Raw genomic sequence first — 17,974 nt, 5'->3', positions numbered from 1 at the left:
TGTTTGGTTCGCAGAATATACAAAAGTAAAATACAATAATTATTTTGTAAAAATAAATAATAATAATAATAATAATAAAATAACTATTATATAGTTTGACACAATAAAAAAAAAGTAAATATTACTATTATGATTTATTGTAGTGTTTTATTAGTAAAAATAACCTTGAATTAAAAAAATTAAGTGATAGAAAAATAAAAATACCCTTTATTACATTAATATTTATTTTTATCGAAATAATACATTATATATATTATTTTGATTCAAAATTTGACCTTGACACAGACAAAAAGAAAAGAAAAATTTTTTAAAGTTGCTAGAAACTTATCTGGGTAATATTTTTTTCAAATAATATTTTTGATGTAAAATATTTGATGAAAAGAAAACTCACCAAGAAAGAAGTTTTTACCCATTATGCATAATGTTACGCACCTTTTAATAATTTTGATCAGTTCAATGAAAAGAGTTGCAAACCCAAAACATTAAACAAAGAACAAAAAATAAGGCAGCAGCAAATTAAACCCAGAATCTTGTACACCGAACAAAAAAAAAAAATACTTGAGCATATTTAGTTCAACTCATTTTTCTTGACATCAAACAAGTACACGATCAAAGGCGGAGCTGGAAAAATAGACGGTGGATGAGAGCAACACAGATGGAAAGGTGGATGAGAGAGAGGCGGTGGTGATTAGCAAAGCCGGAAATGGTGGAAGAGAACTATGCAACTGGAAGAGGAGGAGGGAGAGGAAGAAGAGAAAAAAAAAAAGATTTTATATAAACAACGTTGTAATTTTCTAAACTTATTGGAGATAATTTCGTTTTAATGATTCTGAAAGTTATTCCATCATACATGAAATTGTTAATATCAAGGAGGTGGGGGTTAGGTTTTGTTAAAAATAACTTTCTACTGATTTGAAGAATAGATAAAACTTAAGAAGTATTATTTCTATTCAAATTTTGCCAACCAAATAAGGGAAGCAAATAATAACTGGGAACCAAAGGTGCTGACAGGCGAAGGGAGAAACTGGTGGAGGTCGTGTTTAGCTCTTGCTCCCTATAATTTACTGGCTGAAATTTAAAAATTGCAGTCAGAGTAGTCAGCAAGTTTTATGAGAAGTACCAATAACCCTGGAGTGCCAAGTCAAAAGTCTTAGCCGGCCTAAACTTGCAAATGCACGGAAGGGAAAGTGATCGAGGATAATAGATGTCAATGAAGGGTAAGAAATTTCCTAGCAATAGGGCAAACAGAATTTCTCTCCACACATTGGGAATCAAAATTTGAAATTGTGAGTGAATTGACTTCTCCTTTGCAACAAGAAAAACATATATCCCACATGACAGTAACTAATGCATTATAGGAATACTCAAACCTTTGTTCCTTCACCAACCTATTTTCACCGGATCTAATTGCTTGCCCCTTCCACTTCAGAGGAGCAGTAGAAACATTTTTTTTTCTTCACTATAAAACAACAGTTGGCAGATTAAAGTTTTTTTCAAAAACTATTTAATCATCTCCTTCAATCTTTCTTTTTTATAAGTTGTGATGTATTGTATTTGTTTTTTTCTTTCTATGATAAGTAGTAGTTTGATATTTAGCCTAGTAATTATTAATATTAAATAATATCAAGACGTTGTGGTTATTGTCGCACTCTGATCAGTTGTTGTTATTGTAATTGAAAATTCATATTTTACCATACCACTACAATTGAACGTTATGTGTATATATCTTGAAGATAGTTTCGAATTTCCTTTTCTTCAAATAAATAAAATATTCACGGAATCTTATGTTCACCAATTTTTGGCAGTGTTCTTCTGACAACTTTCAATGCATTGAATGGATACTTAAAACAAAATGTACTATGTAATTTAATGAATTGATATTCATGTTCGTATGATGACAAGCAGCGGTCTGATCACCAGAAGATTATTCAAATATCAAGTTAGGTAAACACTGGGCCTATATATATATAAGGTCCCTTCTTCACCATAGATAAGCAAGAAATAATCTTCCTAGTTTCAACTCTTCAGAAAATGGAACTTTCAAATGTTGAGGGAGAGAAATATCGTTCTTATCTACATGGTGAAGAAGAGAAGAACACCAAATGGAGGTATGGAGATCCTCCAAGCTACGATGTTGTGAACAAGCTCTTTGAAGAAGAAAGGACCAAGGTCTCTCCTTTCTGATCCCTTCTCCCTCTTAGTTTGCTTGTCTATTTATCTATTCTTACCAATCTTTAATCTGTGAATGGAAGGTATGGCCTTCCGGATCACTAGAGGAAAAGGTGCAGAACCTTGTAAAGACATGGGAAATGGAAATTTTCCACAAGGAACGCCTTGAAGATTTCAAAACAATTGATACAAAGAAATATGTTTTTAGCTTAAATGGTAATACCAGAAACTCAATCAAGGTGCTCATTTTACGAGTTATAGTAATTCATCTTGTCATTAGGATGTTGTTTTCGAATCTGTGTACAGGTAAGGAAGCTTTAACCATGGAAGGGATACAGAAGCTTGGCGGAGGCTATAACCCGCAGTTGCAAACTTCCCTTCCGGAGGAGTTCAGGTGTTATGATCCGGATAAGGAAACGTCAGAATCATCTCACAGGGCTTTCACAACAACGTTTCCAAGAGGTTTTGCCTTGGAGGTTCTTAAGGTTTATACAGGGCCCCCGGAGATTGTCTACAAGTTCAGGCACTGGGGTTACAATGAAGGTCCTTTCAAAGGACACGCCCCAACTGGAGAATTGGTAGAATTCTACGGAATGGCTATCTTTGAGGTATCTACTGTACCTTGTATATTTCTAGTCCTTTCCTTCTTGCTAATTGTGTATGAACCAAAACCTATTACATGTAAAATAGGTGGATGAAGAGATGAAAATTGTGAGGGTGGAATTCTTTTACGATCGTGGGGAACTGCTGGGAGGTCTGCTGAAGGGTGCTACCATGGATAGTTCTGCTCTAGAGGCAGCTTCTAGCTGTCCCTTCTTAAGGAACACGGGGTAGAAGTTCTCCCATAATTCTGCAATGTAAAATGAAAACAAAACCCTCTTTGAGGTCGCCCTTGCATTGACTCCCATTATTAAACTCAACCATTGGATCAAAGGAAAAAAAGAAAAAAGAAAAACAATAAAACAAGCTCTGCTGGATACTGCATCTTTTTATGTAATTCCTATAGTATTACTACAAAAAATAAGCAAATGCTTTAATGGGGCATTTCAGCGTGGTTGAAAGAAAGGCTTCTTTCCAACTTGCTTTGTTGTGTTGTCTTTCCAGATTTCCTAATATTAATTGGAAGAATTTTCCATACTGATTCCTTGGAATGAGATTGTGAACATCTTTATAGACTCATGTCTAAGTGCTCGTTTGAGCTGACTTTTTTTCAATTTATCTATTTCTTAAAAACAAAAGCTAGATCAAACATGCTCTAATTGTCTTTCTGTGGAGGGGAACGGAGGAGGACAAGAGGAGGGTACACTTGCTGAACTGGGATACGATTTGTGAACCAAAAGATTTATGTGGGTTAGGTTTAATCGATCTGGGTTTGAGGAATAGAGCGTTGATGAATACATGAACCCGGAGGTATGGAAATGAGGGATTGTTTGTGGAAGAGTGTGATTGCAGAGAAAAAGGGAAATGACCCATGCCGGCTATTTGCTTTCGCTTCTGTTTCTTTAACAAGGAAAAAATTGCAACCTAGGTTTCAGGCACCTTGTAATATATTTACTAATAGCACAAGAGTGAAGCATTTTACTTGTTTTCAAAAATCCTATTGCCTTTGCCTTTGAACTTTGATTGAAAAATAAATTTAAAAGTCCGTTAGATAACCGTAAATATCTTTTATTGTTAAGATAAACAAATGACAAAACAAAATTGTTCCTCAAGAGCGTAAGAAAATTTACAGAATCAACGGGTTTTTTTTTTATTTAAATCTCATTTTTAATATCCAAACAACCTCAAAAACCATTTTATGTTAAAACAAATGCACCCTAAAATCCACAAAACAGGACATGCCATCTTCAACTCCACCGGTAAAGTCAAATTTGAATTTAAACAACTCAAGTTATTAATTGAATCAAGTTGAACCGAATTTTGATTTAAATAAATTCAAATTATTGGCTCCTTTTTAAATTAGATCTGAGTTAAACCGAATTCGGATTAAGGGTTGGTTGCCATGTCAAAGTGGACTACAAAAATGCAGTCAGGTAGTACCGTAGATTACTGGGAAAAAGGACATATTCCTCCATCAACCATTATCCTATGAAACTAGAGAGAATGAGGGTTGCGATCTTATCTCAAATTCATCTTTTCTTTTTCTGTTAATTCGGTAATTGAAAATTTATATAATCTCGTTTTGGAGGTCTAGGTGTGGTATAGGCTATGAAAAGATGTAATATAGCATAAGATAATTTTACTATGCCCATGGCAGAGAACCTGGATAAGGAGCAGCCCCGCAATACCTAAACAGGCCTTCAATTTCAGGGCATCCATTGGGATAAGGGATTGACCGATGGAAGGGATCTCGGCCTACTTTTTTCCTCTTAAGTGGGCCGATACATCCATATGGATCCTGTTGAAATTGGATCCTCACCAATGCCTCCCCTTTCAAAGCTGCTTCTTTCGAAGTTGTTGAAGCTGGGGTGCCTGTGTACAAGAACCGTGACTCTGGAAAGCCAATGGCAGAGCGATGCAAGTGTGCAAATCTCTCTTCCTTGAAATCATAACTTACAACCTGGTCCCAATGCAATAGGTTTAGGATGAATTTTCTTTCCAAAAATGGAGGACAAGACAGCACTTGTTATAAATAAAGAACTAGCCAGTACATATTTAAAAAAATAAACAAATAGCTAAGTACTTCCGGGTAACATGTGAGGAAACCAATGGGGTTCCATCACCATCATCATACGTGTACAAATGCAGAGCGAGCCTCTACTAGCATAACCAGTAAGCAGAATATTGAGGTCAAGTTTGAGAGGTATACTATTTCCAGAGAGCAACGATTTCTTTATTCATCAAAGTAATTCTTTGGCACATTGGGATTAGTTGATACGACACCTCCATCATCAGCTACTTGACAAATGGGAAGAACATGTAACAAGCTTTTATCTGGAGTAATATATATACTTCTAACTGATGTCTAAGGACGCATATCGTGACCGTAATCCAAACATGTGAAGACATGTTGTGACCATAATCCAAACAACTAAGAAGCAGTGGAAGACTATCAAAAAAACCAACTTAAAATTTAGATGGACCAACCTGTGTCAATAACCATTAAAGGAACTCAAAATGAAAGAAGAAGCAGTAAAGAGAGACCACGAATAATATACATGATTCAGGAATCTATTCCCTATGTCTACGAGTACAACAAAGAAGAAGTTCACTATCATAGAATATAGATTACCATGGTCAAGCTCTTCCCAAAACCTCACTTGCAATCTCTTGTCACCCACCTAGAATTTGTATGTGTTTCTTAGTTTCTTGACGGTGGTTACACGACCAAACTCCAAAATTCAAGAGCAAGAACTCTTAAAACTCAAAACTCTCTAACTTTCACCTTTTTTTTTTCTCAGCCCAGAACCTCACCCCGTAATCTCCATTTTACCTTCACACAATTTTCTTTTCATTCCCAGATTGCTCTCTTTCCCAATTACCCTTAACTCAACAAAGGGACAACAATTGAAAAAGTCAAGAAGACGTGAATATGGTGGAGGCTGAGAATCTTGATTTCAAGGGGATGGAATTTCTGCCACTTTAACAACAAATTTCTCAAGGATGTGATAAGGTTGCAGTGTAAGATCCTTCTTTATCCCAAGGATTATGAAGAGAGAATGTACGACCAATGAGTTAGCTAATGAGTTGTTTGCACAGTCAGGCCATGGAGTTAGCAAGAAGGTGAAGTTTGTGACAGTGTGTAACAGTTAGGGAGCTTTGCATTCTCTGTCTCTTGGTGATAAAGGTATGTGGTGTTTGTTAGCATAGTGCACAAACAAGCTGCATTTGATGAAGAGCAAAGTGAGAAGAAGAAAAAAGGAGATCTTTCTCTCTAGGGCAATTTTGGAATATTTAGGGGTAAGGTTCTTGACAGAGAAAAAAGGATAAGTAGAAAGTTTAGAGAGCTTTGAATTTTAAGAGGTCTTTATCTTGAGTTTTGGGGTTAAGTTGTGTAACCACCATCAAGGAAGTGGCAAACATGCAGAAATCCCAAGCGACCGACAAGAGATTGTAATTGCGGTTTCAAGAGAGCTTGACAATTGCAATCTCTGTTCTTTAATGTAAATTTCTTCTTTCTGTGCCCATGGATGTAAGGAATAGGTTTCTGAATCACATTTACTATTTGCGTTCTCTCTTTACTGTTTTTTGAGTTTTTTGAATGGTTTTGCCTCAAGTGGATCAATCTAATTTCTAAGTTGGTCTATGTTACATGGACTCAGCAGTTTAGGGCACCATACAAATAGTATAATTTTAGGAAGTGTCCATGTATCTCTATCCTATTTTTTGACACTTTTTAGCCGAATCCATGAGACTGAGATTTTTAGAAAAGGCAGGTCAGAAAATGTAGACACATAACGATATCCGACATTCATACCCAAGCCCATGTAACATAGAAGTTGGTGACTTTGATTGTCTTCCGTTGCAACTTAGTGGTTTGGATTAAGGTCTAAGTCACAACAAGATGTTCTATGAACCCACCCAATACCTTTCTGATTTGATCATCAAGCGCTACATTGGATACCCTTGACTTGACTTTGTATGCAGGAAAATTGACATGTTTGGAGAACTTAAATGTATTATTCCCTGTAAGTGGCTGCAATTATACTTATCTGGGTGATTTTTGTTGTGGTCAATGACCTTATCATTGGAACCGAAATCATAATTGGTCTTATGTATAGCTATTTTGTACCAAGAATAAGAGCATCAGTTTAAAAGAAAACAGAAACTATTCACTGAAGACCTTCCAGTTTATTCTTTCACTCTATCTAAACATGCTGATAGGCCGGAAGATGAGGGGGAAGGGAGAAGTAAAAGAAAGAAATAACCAAAAATGCAGAAAGGTTGAATTAGGATTTGCTTACAGTTATGTTGTGTGGGTATGTCCCAGTAAGCTCTCGAAACCGACAAACACTAAAGAGAAGATTCTCAAAGCTATCTCTTGCATGCTCCTCTGTTAGTGACCTCCACTTCACACTTTCTTCCTTCCCTGAAAAACAATCAAATATAATAACAATGAGACAGATGATTCTAAGCCTTCATGCTGCAGAAACGATTTCACGGAATAAAGAGAGGACAGAAGCAAACTCATAGAACTTGACTAGGAACTGGAATAGCAGTGACAAACTCATTTTTCATAGATCAAGAAATCAAGGGAGTTCTTTAGTGCCATAAGGCATAATTATAAACATAGAATGGCAACTAAAAGGCAAAAACAACTTCACAAAGATAACATGAAATTACTTCATAATACAATATAGCGGGTACCCCTTATTAAAACACCTATAAAAGGGGAGAAGTTGTTCCACTTGGGAAGCAAAATGAGAGTACTACAAACAGCTCTAGTGATTTAAGCACCAAGTGCATAACCAAAGAGCAAGAAAACACTTCATGCTTCATTTCTCACTTTTTCTGATAACTCAAGTCAGGAAAGTATTACAGATTCCAGGCATTAAAATTTCTTTCTTGTTTCTACTATTGCTTGGACTTTTGCCCTTGCATTTTTCCCTTCAAAAAGAAGGAAAAGATGCCCAAATCAACATAAACATGTCTCACTTGCAGCATTTCTGTTGCAAATTTAGAACATCCTGGAGGTTAATTATGAACTGGCATTAATTTTTCTTCTTCAAACATGCTGTTGGTTTAACTTTTCAGTCCACAGTCACTAAAACTGATGATACAGCCAGAATCAACAACAGAAATGAAAAATTAGAACTACTTGTCCACCAAATTTTCATCCACTTAGTAATGATGAAGCATACACACTGAAATGTGAATACATCAGACAGGAAGATTAATTTGAGTTTCCCAGATAAGACCTCAAACCTACTAAGTAAAGACTTCTACAAGACAACATGAACAGCCAACAAAAGGTGCCAAATTGTATAAAAAATACAAGCTAACCACTCACATGAGAGAATTTGATTACATACATCAGTTCCAGGTATATACATTAGGAGTTTCTATAGGAGTGACATGAAACATGAAATGGCTAGCCTGTATAAGTATGTCCTATTAGCTGAAACTTGAAAGGCATGGATTAACTGGAATCCACTCTAAGAACATTACCAGTATCAATATATTCAAAATAAATACGTGGCCGAATTTGAGGCAAGCTCTTGTATAATGAGTATTCTGACTAACTCACCTAAGCCAAGCATTTTGTTGAAAGAAACAACTGCCCCATAATTATTCTCATCACTAATATCTGATTGAAAAGGCGCCTTGAAAATCACGATAATTGAACTCTCACTGGTGCTATGAAAAGTTTGTGAATTTGGATTTAAAGAATAATGAAGTTACTGAACTAAATCTAGGTACGCTCACGAAATCAGTAAGCATGATATTGCATAAAAAAGTAACAAATTTATAGGGAGAATAACCAGGAAAACAATCAGCAAACTCATTAGAAGTTGTCAAGTTTACATCTCATTCTTCAAATGATTGCAACATACGAACTAGAAATGAGGTATGGCAGAACAGCGTACAATCAGGAAATTAAAAGGGGTGAATAAGTGAACATACCAAACCATCCTTTGGATTCAGCAACTGTCCAATAACTCTGCGCCTCACTTCGAGGACCAGCATCTTTTCGAGTTTCTCCACCACTAAACAAAAGCAAAGCCTCATCATCTCTTGCTGTACTTTCTATCCCTTCCTTTATGTGAGCCAAAAAAGTAGCAGCCTGACCTGGATTCTTCTGATAAGACTCCAAAAACCAAGAATCCTCCTTATCAACTTTCCCACAACTACTACTTGTATAAACCGAATGTCCAGCAACCATTACAAGATTTTTAAGCTTGGCAAAGGGATAATTAATATTGAACCCATCATCAAGCTTCCTATAATTACTCAGCATCCTATAGTGGTGCTCATATAGAGATAAAACTATGAGGATTGTGACCCCAAATGACAAGGAAATGAAGAAAACAAGAAGTGGATGTAGCTTGTAATAGTAACGAAGCCGGTTAGCGAAGGACTTAATCATTCTAATAGGGTAAAATGATGAATTTCTAGGCCTTCTGATCCTTTTGATAGTTCCTGATTCTAGATCAAAATCACCCCTTGGATATGCATTGAAGGACTTAGGACTATTTGACCCGAATGGATAGTTATTCATGATAATACAAATCCAGCTGAAAAGCTTCGAAATTTATGTGAATTAAGCATAACCAGATAGGTAAACGGACAGATTAATGAATAAAGATCGTGACCTTATTTGATTGAATTCCACGAAGTCAAGCATAAACTACATAAAGAAAGATCTTGATCAATAAAGCTGAAGCCTTTTTGCAGCTTAGGCAAGTAGAAATGAATTTTCAGGGAGATAAATGAAATGGGGTTTCGGTTCTCTTTGAATTCTAAGAGTTGAACTACGGAGAGGTAGAAAGAGAACACTCACCAAAAATCTGGCAGATGATTGTCAAAGACGCAAATTGGTGGCAAGGTTTTGTTTTAACTTTTTAATGAGACTGCTTGATTATTTGTTCCAGGGAGAGAGTTAAACGGACGGTACAAAGTTTAGATCCAGAACTTGAGAGACTAATAAATGTATCTGGTCTATGGAGTTGGGACGTTGAAATTGTTCACAGGGATGGTTGAGGAAGACAAACAGCAGGGACCTGTTTTTGGGTTGCCGCTTTTAGGCCTGAAAACAACTCCAACCTTGCCCAAGGTTGTGTTTACTTATCAAGGTGGCCCGGCCTCAAGTTCATTTAGTTAACAAATAGTTACAATACTAGCCCAAGTTTGATGTTTGGATTTGTGATCGTGCCTAGCCTGCTGAACATATCAAGGAGAAAGAAATAACCTTTTTAACTATGGAACAATTACTATGAGGCTAATGTGAAATTCAATCTTTAAAACAAAAAACAAATGCAAGAATTGAAATTTGCTTGTAATTGACTCAAACACAAGAAGGTGCCATTGATCTTAATGACTGTTTATTGGCACTATTACACTATGGCAGCTCTAGCTGTTGTACAAAGTTGCCGGCAGAGGCTTACCAGATGAAGGGCATATCTCTGTCTCTTCGCCTGTTAAAACTAAATGCCATGGCATCATTGGAAACACCGTCAAAATTTCTCATCCTTTGTTTGTTTGTGACTCTGTTTCTACTTGTGCTATAATTACTGATGTGTTAGTGGGCTTTCCATGCAATTAAAATTAAGCTCAAACAAAGTAAGGAGATATATTACTAATAATTTTTAGGGAACTTTTAAGATAACATAATGATTAAAAGAAATTGTTAAATAATTTTATTTCCATCATCTTTACATACCTTTTGATTTTCAAAACTTGATCTGGAGAACTACTGCAAAATTGAGCACACTGGCTAATTGGCTAAACAATGGAGATAGAGGGCAAATGGTTTTTCTATAAGTGAGAGAGGTTTTTGTTGTTGTATGTTTAAGACACTCGTAGTGGTAAAGCATCTAAATTTATTTATAAATTTTCATTTTTAAAAAGATAACTTGATAAGTCTCATCAAGATAATTTTGATAATTTCAATTTATCAAGATTAAAGGGTAAAGTATTACCTTAAGACTGTTTTATAGGAATAAGACTATCATCGTAAGTGTTATCCCAAAAGTCCGATAGCAAGAGTGGCACACCATGGTAGCATGAAAATAGTGTGCTTTTGCCAGTGAACTGCCTTATAATTCTATTTCTGCTCGGGATCTAGATTAATCAATTTTCGGAAATAAGCTGTTCTCTGAAAAGGGTCTGTATTCAACGTTGGAAAGGAACAACTGTACATAGAAGCAGGCAGATGAGCCAAGACAAATAAAAATGAGGCGGTACAATTTTCTTTCTCTTTTCTCCCCGTAAAACCTTTCCTGGAACCTAGCTTCTTCTTCTTCAACCATGACAGGCTCAAGTACTTCAGCATCTGATGCAGATAAGTACTCTGCAACGTATGTTCATGCAATATCCGAAGCAGGCAGGCTTCTTCCTTCAGCAAGCAAATGGAACTCTATAGAACTTGACTTCAAAGTTCTACCACAGTCCTCAACTGGCTATGATTCCCTTCCCTCTGCGTACTCTAAATCCTATGATTATGAGCTTGTTATCACAGATAAAGCACACTACAAGCGATTTCTTTACATTTCGTTGACTGTAGCTTTTCTTATCCTAGCACTTGGCCTGGTGCTGCACTTTTTGCCTCGCAAAAATCATCACCATGAATCTTCTAAGAATCTCTCTCTTGCAGTTAACCAAGCTATAACATTCTTTGATGCACAAAAGTGTAAGAATTTGTTTTCATGTGCATTATGTTAAAGTTAAGATCATTGTCCTTGTAGATTAGTTTTAATTGATGTCCATACAACTCAGTACAATTTGTTTTCCGCAGCTGGGAATTATCCAAGTAAAAGTCCGATAAAGTTCCGAGGAAGTTCAGGATTGCGTGATGGGAATACAAGAAATACGCGTGCTGATCTTGTGGGTGGATTTTATGATTCTGGAAACAACATAAAGTTTACTTTCCCTACAGCTTATACCATCACGCTGTTGAGTTGGTCAGTGATCGAATATCATCAAAAATATGCAGATATAGGTGAGCTTGAGCATATAAAAGACATTATCAGATGGGGCAGTGACTACTTGCTCAAGGTCTTTGTTGCTCCAAATGCTACTTCTGAACCCACCATTTTGTATTCACAGGCAAGCTTTTTATAAATTATGTGCTTTAAACCTTAGTGTCTTAAATCTTAATCATGGTGGTAGATTGGTGAGATTTGAGATTGCTCTCTGGAATGTGCCTTTAGGTTGGAAGTGCTGGTAATGACACTCGAAATCCAGGCTCCAATGACATAAATTGCTGGCAAAGGCCTGAAGACATGAGCTATTATAGACCTGTTTCAGTTTGTGATGAGACGGCTTCTGATTTGGCAGGGGAAATAGTTGCAGCACTTTCAGCAGCTTCAATAGTATTCAAAGAAGAGAATGAACACTCACAAAGATTAACAAAAGCAGCGGAGAAGTTATATGGGATTGCAGAAAAGAAAGACAAGATCCACAAAGCTGTAACTTACACCACTATTGATGCTTGTGGAGGAGAAGCAAGAAAGTTTTATAACTCATCTGGGTACAAAGATGAGTTGGTTTGGGGAGGAACTTGGTTGTTCTTTGCCACTGGGAACTATACGTATCTTGACTATGCCACCACAAACTTTGCTGCAGCATCTAATAATGAAACAATAGCTGACAAAGGGATTTTCTATTGGAATAATAAGCTTACTGCCACTGCGGTAATTTTAGTAAAAACCTTTTATGCGGTTTTTATTAAGGTTTAATTTCTATATTTTATGCATTCATGGATTTTAAATTCATTTCCAAGTATATTTTTTTGTAGGCTTTGCTAACAAGACTTCGGTTCTTTCATGATCTTGGATTTCCCTATGAAAAAGCATTGGGATTATCCTCCGAAATGACTGATCAGCTTATGTGTTCTTATCTTTCAGAGCAAAATTTCAATAGAACACCTGGTAAATATTTTCAAAGGATGAATCTATTCATGTGCTTTACGCAAATGGATGTATCCTTCTGGAGACATTTTATCATTTCTAATCTCTCATGACTTTATTGTAGGTGGATTGATCCTCCTAAGGCCTGATTATGGTGAACCACTTCAGTTTGCAGCAACAGCATCTTTTTTGAGTAAATTATACAAAGATTACCTCACACTTCTTGGCAGATCTGGTGGTAATTGCACCAAGTATGATGGTTTTTCTTTGGAAATGTTACAGAGCTTCTCCATTTCTCAGGCAAGTGTATATCAGTCTATAACAAGTATGCAGGTCCTAATTATGCAACAAAGCAATCCTGATTGTTTCATCATTTATAGCAGGTTAATTACATTCTAGGAGACAATCCCAGGAAGATGAGCTACATGGTTGGCTTTGGAGACCACTATCCAACAAAAGTTCACCATAGGAGTGCATCAATTCCTTGGGATGGTCAATTTCACTCTTGTGCTGAAGGTGATAGATGGCTACACTCTCAAGATCGAAATCCAAATATACTTTGGGGAGCAATGGTAGCTGGACCAGATCACTTCGATGGTTTCTCTGATGAAAGGGACAAGCCATGGTTCACAGAACCAAGCATAGCAAGCAATGCTGGTTTGGTTGCAGCACTCATTGCAAATCATGCCCCTAATTTGGGCTTGGACCAGATGGGAATCTTTGAAAAAGTTCAGTTGGATTCTCGAGTTCCTTAACAACATTAAACTTCCACAAAGTTCCAAATGGGTAGTAGAAGTTCTGTTGCTATCACCTCAGCTAAAAAGTTGACCTTGGATACGGTTCCTTGAGCACAATTACATATTCTCCTTTTGCAATTGCTAATTGATCAAGAGATAAGAGAAGGGAAACTCATACACAGGGAATGTGCATAATTTAAATTCCTGCATTTATTTTTCAAATTAGGCAGTGGACTCTGCATGTCCGTTTGAGAGATTCAGGGGGATTGTCCTTTGAGAACTCTCTCTTAGTTTGAAGGATGTAGATGCTGCACTTAACTGGCTTGAGAAATGTTTTATTTTTGGAAGGTGCAGAATCTTATAACTACCTTGGAAAAGGAATCTGAAAGAAGAAACAGCCAATTGTCTATTTTGAGCCTAGGTGAGTACATGACTTCTTTTACATGATTGTTGGCTAAAGAGGTGGCACCTCCAGCCGCCCATTACTAATTGACATCCATTCCGTGATTCTTATATCTACTTCCAACTTTTGTCTTTGAAAGACTTTAGACTGGGAATGAATGCTGTGCTTGAACAGTTTTCATCTCAGGCTCCCCAGCTAGTTTTCATTTTAGATAGGCCCCCCAAAGTCCCATTTTAATACCAATTCAAGTCTAAAATAAATTGGTTGTTTCCCTGATGGTGCAAATATTTGTACAAGGAATGGAAGAGTGGTTTAGGGAATCCTCTCTGTATTACGTGTTTAGATACATTAGAAAACGTAGCTGTTACAGCAAATTTTTGCTTACAACTTAGAAGGCTATTTACAGACGTATTTTTAAAGCAACAGAAAATGGGTTGGAGAAGACTACATGCTATATGAAAACCAAGCTTTATATGTTTGTTCTTGCCCTTTTTCCCCCATATATTCTCCTTAGGTAGACTTTAACCTATCCAATCGATAAAAGTTCTGCACAATTAAGAAAATAAGCATTAAACAAAGAACTAGAAGCTGGATCACTCATTTATGAGCAATATTGACAAAGATATATCCTCACCAGGATAGAGTGGATCTCTTCTAGTATAGGAACAAGTAATGAAATTAAGGTCTGCATATCCTCTCTAAGGTTGTCATAAGTTTGATCTTTTGTCATGAGGAGGCTAATGAATGTTCCGCTATCAGGCACAAGTTTTAGCGCCACCTGTAAACTTTCCATCGATTAGTTCATGTGGAGGCAAGATACAAGTTAAGGCAATGTTATAGTACTTTTGCTCAATGGTGAAACATTACATTAAGAACATGACATTTGATGACTTACATCATGTGTCAATGAAACAATGGTAGTCAAGACAGAATTCTAGGCAGTCCTGGAATATTATGCCTAAGCTAGAAATTTAGCCTCAGATCCTGCCATCTAATGAAAGCTTTTTGTTGAACAAGTGGGTTAGGTCAATAAAAAGAACTGCTAAATCATTAAGCACTTGAGACTCAAGAGGCAGTAAGATCTGAGGGGAAAATTTTGTTGCAAAGGAGAAGAAATGCTTAAATACCTTAAAAGCAGCCGATGAAATCCATCCATGCCATGGCTTCAAAGTTATATTATAGGATTCTTCAACTGCTTGTTCCATGTTCTGCCCAGGATTCTCCACCAACCTTTGTAACAAATCTACCATAAAATCCATTGACCTGAAGAAAGAAAAATAAATTTATTTGCTTTCAATTAAATATCTCCTTAAACTATTAGCATAACTAATGATATTAGACCAAGAGCAAGACGTATATCTATGTGTCTTCAAGTGTGCTCATAAAACTTCTTCCTCGGGAAATTGAAACCAATACTAGCTAAGAAGTTTCCAAGAGAAGCTTTGGCTCTGTATTCATCTCTACTTTTGCAGATGCCAATGATGCATGTTAACAATATCATTAAGGCATGAACCACATCTATTTACTTAAATTGGGTAAAGCATGAACACTGGGGACAAAGACAGAGCAAACAGCATAATTCTTTGAAACTTCAACTAGGACAATGAAAATTGGTAAAGAAATGAAAAAAAAAAAAAACAATAACAGCTTGTCAGTAAAGGACAAATCATAACATAGTAAAGACCTATAACAGAGAAGGTCAAAGATAGCAGACCCTGACTCTTCATTAAACTCTGATATGTCAGCCATGAGTGACAGACAGACTATCTTAACTGATGATAATATCACAGAAGGCAAAGTTGAATCTACAGTAATAAGTTAAATTATTGGAGAAGAGCTCTATTCATATCCTCTAACCTTTTCGCTAGCTATGATTAAATTGGAATATTTTTAGAGAACTGTGAGTTATTTACATATATAATCTGCTTACCTGGTAAGCCAGAGGACGGCTCTGCTGCAGCTGGTATTTGTTCTTGCATTGCCTTCACTGTCTTCTTCTTTCAATATTTCAATCAAATTTGAATATCTTGTAGGATCGGATTCGCAGAGAATCTCCAATCTCTAAAAATAGAGAGAAGAAAAAAGAGGGTTCCATCAATGTTCAAATAATCAATAAAATGACAAAAACATGTCCTTGCAGGGACAGAAATGCCCATGGAAGAATCGGTGAAACGACAAAAATAAAGCCAGAAGTGCAAGGTTGGTTGAAAAGTCACAAGGGCGTTCTTGTCATGCAAGAAAAGTCAAGTATGCATATTAAGTGGAAATCTAAGAAGCCAGATGCTTCCCTTTTGCTGTAGTTTAACTTTTAACCTGGATATTTTGATGAATGTCTTGTCTAAGGACAGCCATAGTTGGGCCTATCTTATCTGCAAGAGAACAAAAATGCAGGAAAAGAAAGTTTAGTTGATACTTTTGGACCCACACGTCTGATGAGAGAGGAGAAGAAGAAGAAGAAGAGAAACTGACCAAGAACTTGAAGAATCAAGGTACAGACATGAAGAAAAGGCTTGGTTGCTATATGGGCTGCATCAAGATTATCACCAGGCTGAACTTTGGCTATCATGGACAGCTCTTCACTGGCCGACCTTAACTCTGATCTTTTCTCCATTTCCCTTTTTCTCTTCATTTCAGTCTCTAACAACTTCCTTCTTCTCTCTTGATTCTTGATTCTAGATAACCTTATATAGCTCACAGCTGACTTTCCTGAATTTTTTTTATGGACTATGTAGGCAGACACCTCTGAGGTTTAAGAATTTAGAATTTACTCCAAGAGATGTATGATTGAATTAAACTAACAAAACTCGTTTCTTACTTCAGAGATACTGGCTGGTCTGGACAACATGTAGCTTCTCCAACCTGAAACCCTCTTTTTTTATTATTATTATTTGCTGTTTTTATTGTTAATTATTGTTTAATATTCATATTTTTTTTCTGTAAGAATTGATGGTGACTTTGTATTTGACCTTGGACTTATCTATGAGAGCTATCATCTCACTGTTATTTAAATGAGATCTTACGCTATATACAGACGGATGGTTATTAAGATCTCAACTGTACTCTTTAGCCTGAGCTTTGATCTCAATGAGTGCCAAAAACTGTTGTGGGTCCTTGAACTAAAACAATTTTTTTTTTCTTTTCTGTCCGATATATGAGAGAATATTTGTCATCATCTTGGCCATGCCGACAACGTTCGGGAGCAAAACACACTAGAAATTCTGAAATGAACTAAAGCAGCTGACAGTTATTAACAGGGTTTCAGCATGGATTCAAATTTACAGCTCTATGATTTTGAGGTCTTTGCCATCTACAAATCTATGATCCTTATATATGAAACTTTATGTATAAATTTATTTCACAGAAATATTACTAATAGAGCAGAGGCGGAGGGGAGGGGGGCTAATTTAGCTTTATATTTTTAAAATTTTATAATTTCTTCTTTACAAAACTTTTAAAGTTTTTCTAATGCATTTTTATTTTTTTGAAATTTTATAATTTTCTCTTAATAATAATTTTTTATTTGGTAAAATATCCACAATAATTAATTTTAATAAGACTAAAAATAAAACTTATTATAATAAAATTATTCTTAAACCTCACTTCTCAAAAACTTCACAATTTTTATACTTTTTCGCTTGCTAGCATTCTCTATGCAGAAAATCTTTAGTCGGTAACTCAATTTTCATATCATAATAATTGATAAGTTTAGTTTATTTATTTATTTTATTTTTAATATTTTTAACTTTAAAATTTTTTTATTTAATAATTTCTATTTGTGATTTTAAATTAAGATTTACTGTCTAAGTCATTTTTTGTTGAAAGTAACAAAACACGAATTTGATTAAATATATAAAGTTAGTTATTACTTATTTATTTAGAGATTACTTATTGATTTCCTACAAATTCTTTGTGCTTTTCTTTGCTTAGATTCTTGTAAACAATTAAGTTTTTTATTTGAAATTGCTTTCTCATTGAATTATTTATTAATATTGTATTTAAAATTTGTGATTAATTTTAAGGAATTGCTTCCCCATTAAATTGGTTATTGATAGCTCTAATATTTTTTAGGAGATTACTTCCCATTTAGATTGTTGTTATTATATTTGTTAGTTTTTGTTTATTGTTAAGTTTATCTAGAAATTAAGATTATTATCATT

The 17,974-nt window shown here is 35.6% G+C and overlaps 4 protein-coding genes across 4 annotated transcripts; 2 read left to right on the top strand and 2 right to left on the bottom strand.

Moving 5' to 3' along the window:
* The first annotated feature begins 1,981 nt into the window (after positions 1 to 1,981).
* LOC110416770 (pathogen-related protein-like) lies at positions 1,982 to 3,304 on the top strand. The gene is made up of 4 exons (XM_021428843.2): positions 1,982 to 2,169; positions 2,253 to 2,385; positions 2,476 to 2,777; positions 2,860 to 3,304. Exons 1-4 carry the CDS (start codon positions 2,032 to 2,034, stop codon positions 3,001 to 3,003), a joined length of 717 nt encoding a protein of 238 aa, XP_021284518.1. The 5' UTR covers positions 1,982 to 2,031; the 3' UTR covers positions 3,004 to 3,304.
* An 896-nt stretch (positions 3,305 to 4,200) lies between these two features.
* Positions 4,201 to 9,846, bottom strand: LOC110416796 (uncharacterized protein C57A10.07). Its single transcript, XM_021428886.2, has 4 exons — positions 9,611 to 9,846; positions 8,734 to 9,457; positions 7,074 to 7,198; positions 4,201 to 4,729 (listed from the first exon to the last, which is right to left on the bottom strand). The coding sequence occupies exons 2-4, from the start codon at positions 9,326 to 9,328 to the stop codon at positions 4,412 to 4,414; spliced, it is 1,038 nt and encodes a 345-aa protein (XP_021284561.1). The 5' UTR covers positions 9,329 to 9,457; positions 9,611 to 9,846; the 3' UTR covers positions 4,201 to 4,411.
* A 1,230-nt stretch (positions 9,847 to 11,076) lies between these two features.
* On the top strand, positions 11,077 to 14,134 carry LOC110416795 (endoglucanase 25-like). Its single transcript, XM_021428885.2, has 6 exons — positions 11,077 to 11,458; positions 11,564 to 11,874; positions 11,979 to 12,461; positions 12,566 to 12,698; positions 12,802 to 12,977; positions 13,061 to 14,134. Exons 1-6 carry the CDS (start codon positions 11,077 to 11,079, stop codon positions 13,430 to 13,432), a joined length of 1,857 nt encoding a protein of 618 aa, XP_021284560.1. The 3' UTR covers positions 13,433 to 14,134.
* Positions 14,135 to 14,266: 132 nt separating this feature from the next.
* On the bottom strand, positions 14,267 to 16,696 carry GLTP2 (glycolipid transfer protein 2). Its single transcript, XM_021428887.2, has 6 exons — positions 16,287 to 16,696; positions 16,131 to 16,186; positions 15,748 to 15,878; positions 14,945 to 15,080; positions 14,452 to 14,595; positions 14,267 to 14,363 (listed from the first exon to the last, which is right to left on the bottom strand). The coding sequence occupies exons 1-6, from the start codon at positions 16,444 to 16,446 to the stop codon at positions 14,328 to 14,330; spliced, it is 663 nt and encodes a 220-aa protein (XP_021284562.1). The 5' UTR covers positions 16,447 to 16,696; the 3' UTR covers positions 14,267 to 14,327.
* Positions 16,697 to 17,974: the final 1,278 nt, after the last annotated feature.

Source organism: Theobroma umbraticum, unplaced genomic scaffold (genome assembly GCF_002168275.2).
Source record: "Theobroma umbraticum cultivar Fairchild unplaced genomic scaffold, ASM216827v3 scaffold_51.0, whole genome shotgun sequence".
NCBI lineage: Eukaryota > Viridiplantae > Streptophyta > Magnoliopsida > Malvales > Malvaceae > Theobroma > Theobroma umbraticum.
The sequence above is the reverse complement of the archived record's forward strand: the minus strand, read 5'-3'. Positions and strand labels throughout refer to the sequence as shown.

Bases quoted from the DNA above. Each gene is read 5' to 3' on its own strand.
- LOC110416796 (XM_021428886.2), bottom strand. From the start codon at position 9,328: ATGAATAACTATCCATTCGGGTCAAATAGTCCTAAGTCCTTCAATGCA. The intron at 7,199-8,733 runs GTATGTTCACTT...ATTGTTTTTCAG, and splicing joins TGAATCCAAAGGATGGTTTG to GGAAGGAAGAAAGTGTGAAG. The intron at 4,730-7,073 runs GTAAGCAAATCC...CATTGGGACCAG, and splicing joins CATACCCACACAACATAACT to GTTGTAAGTTATGATTTCAA.
- GLTP2 (XM_021428887.2), bottom strand. From the start codon at position 16,446: ATGAAGAGAAAAAGGGAAATGGAGAAAAGATCAGAGTTAAGGTCGGCC. The intron at 15,879-16,130 runs GTTAAAAGTTAA...CTCTATTTTTAG, and splicing joins ACATTCATCAAAATATCCAG to AGATTGGAGATTCTCTGCGA. The intron at 14,364-14,451 runs GTGAGGATATAT...TTAATTGTGCAG, and splicing joins AAGAGATCCACTCTATCCTG to AACTTTTATCGATTGGATAG.
- LOC110416795 (XM_021428885.2), top strand. From the start codon at position 11,077: ATGACAGGCTCAAGTACTTCAGCATCTGATGCAGATAAGTACTCTGCA. The intron at 11,875-11,978 runs GCAAGCTTTTTA...ATGTGCCTTTAG, and splicing joins CCACCATTTTGTATTCACAG to GTTGGAAGTGCTGGTAATGA. The intron at 12,699-12,801 runs GTAAATATTTTC...ACTTTATTGTAG, and splicing joins AAATTTCAATAGAACACCTG to GTGGATTGATCCTCCTAAGG.
- LOC110416770 (XM_021428843.2), top strand. From the start codon at position 2,032: ATGGAACTTTCAAATGTTGAGGGAGAGAAATATCGTTCTTATCTACAT. The intron at 2,170-2,252 runs GTCTCTCCTTTC...TGTGAATGGAAG, and splicing joins TTGAAGAAGAAAGGACCAAG to GTATGGCCTTCCGGATCACT. The intron at 2,778-2,859 runs GTATCTACTGTA...CATGTAAAATAG, and splicing joins ACGGAATGGCTATCTTTGAG to GTGGATGAAGAGATGAAAAT.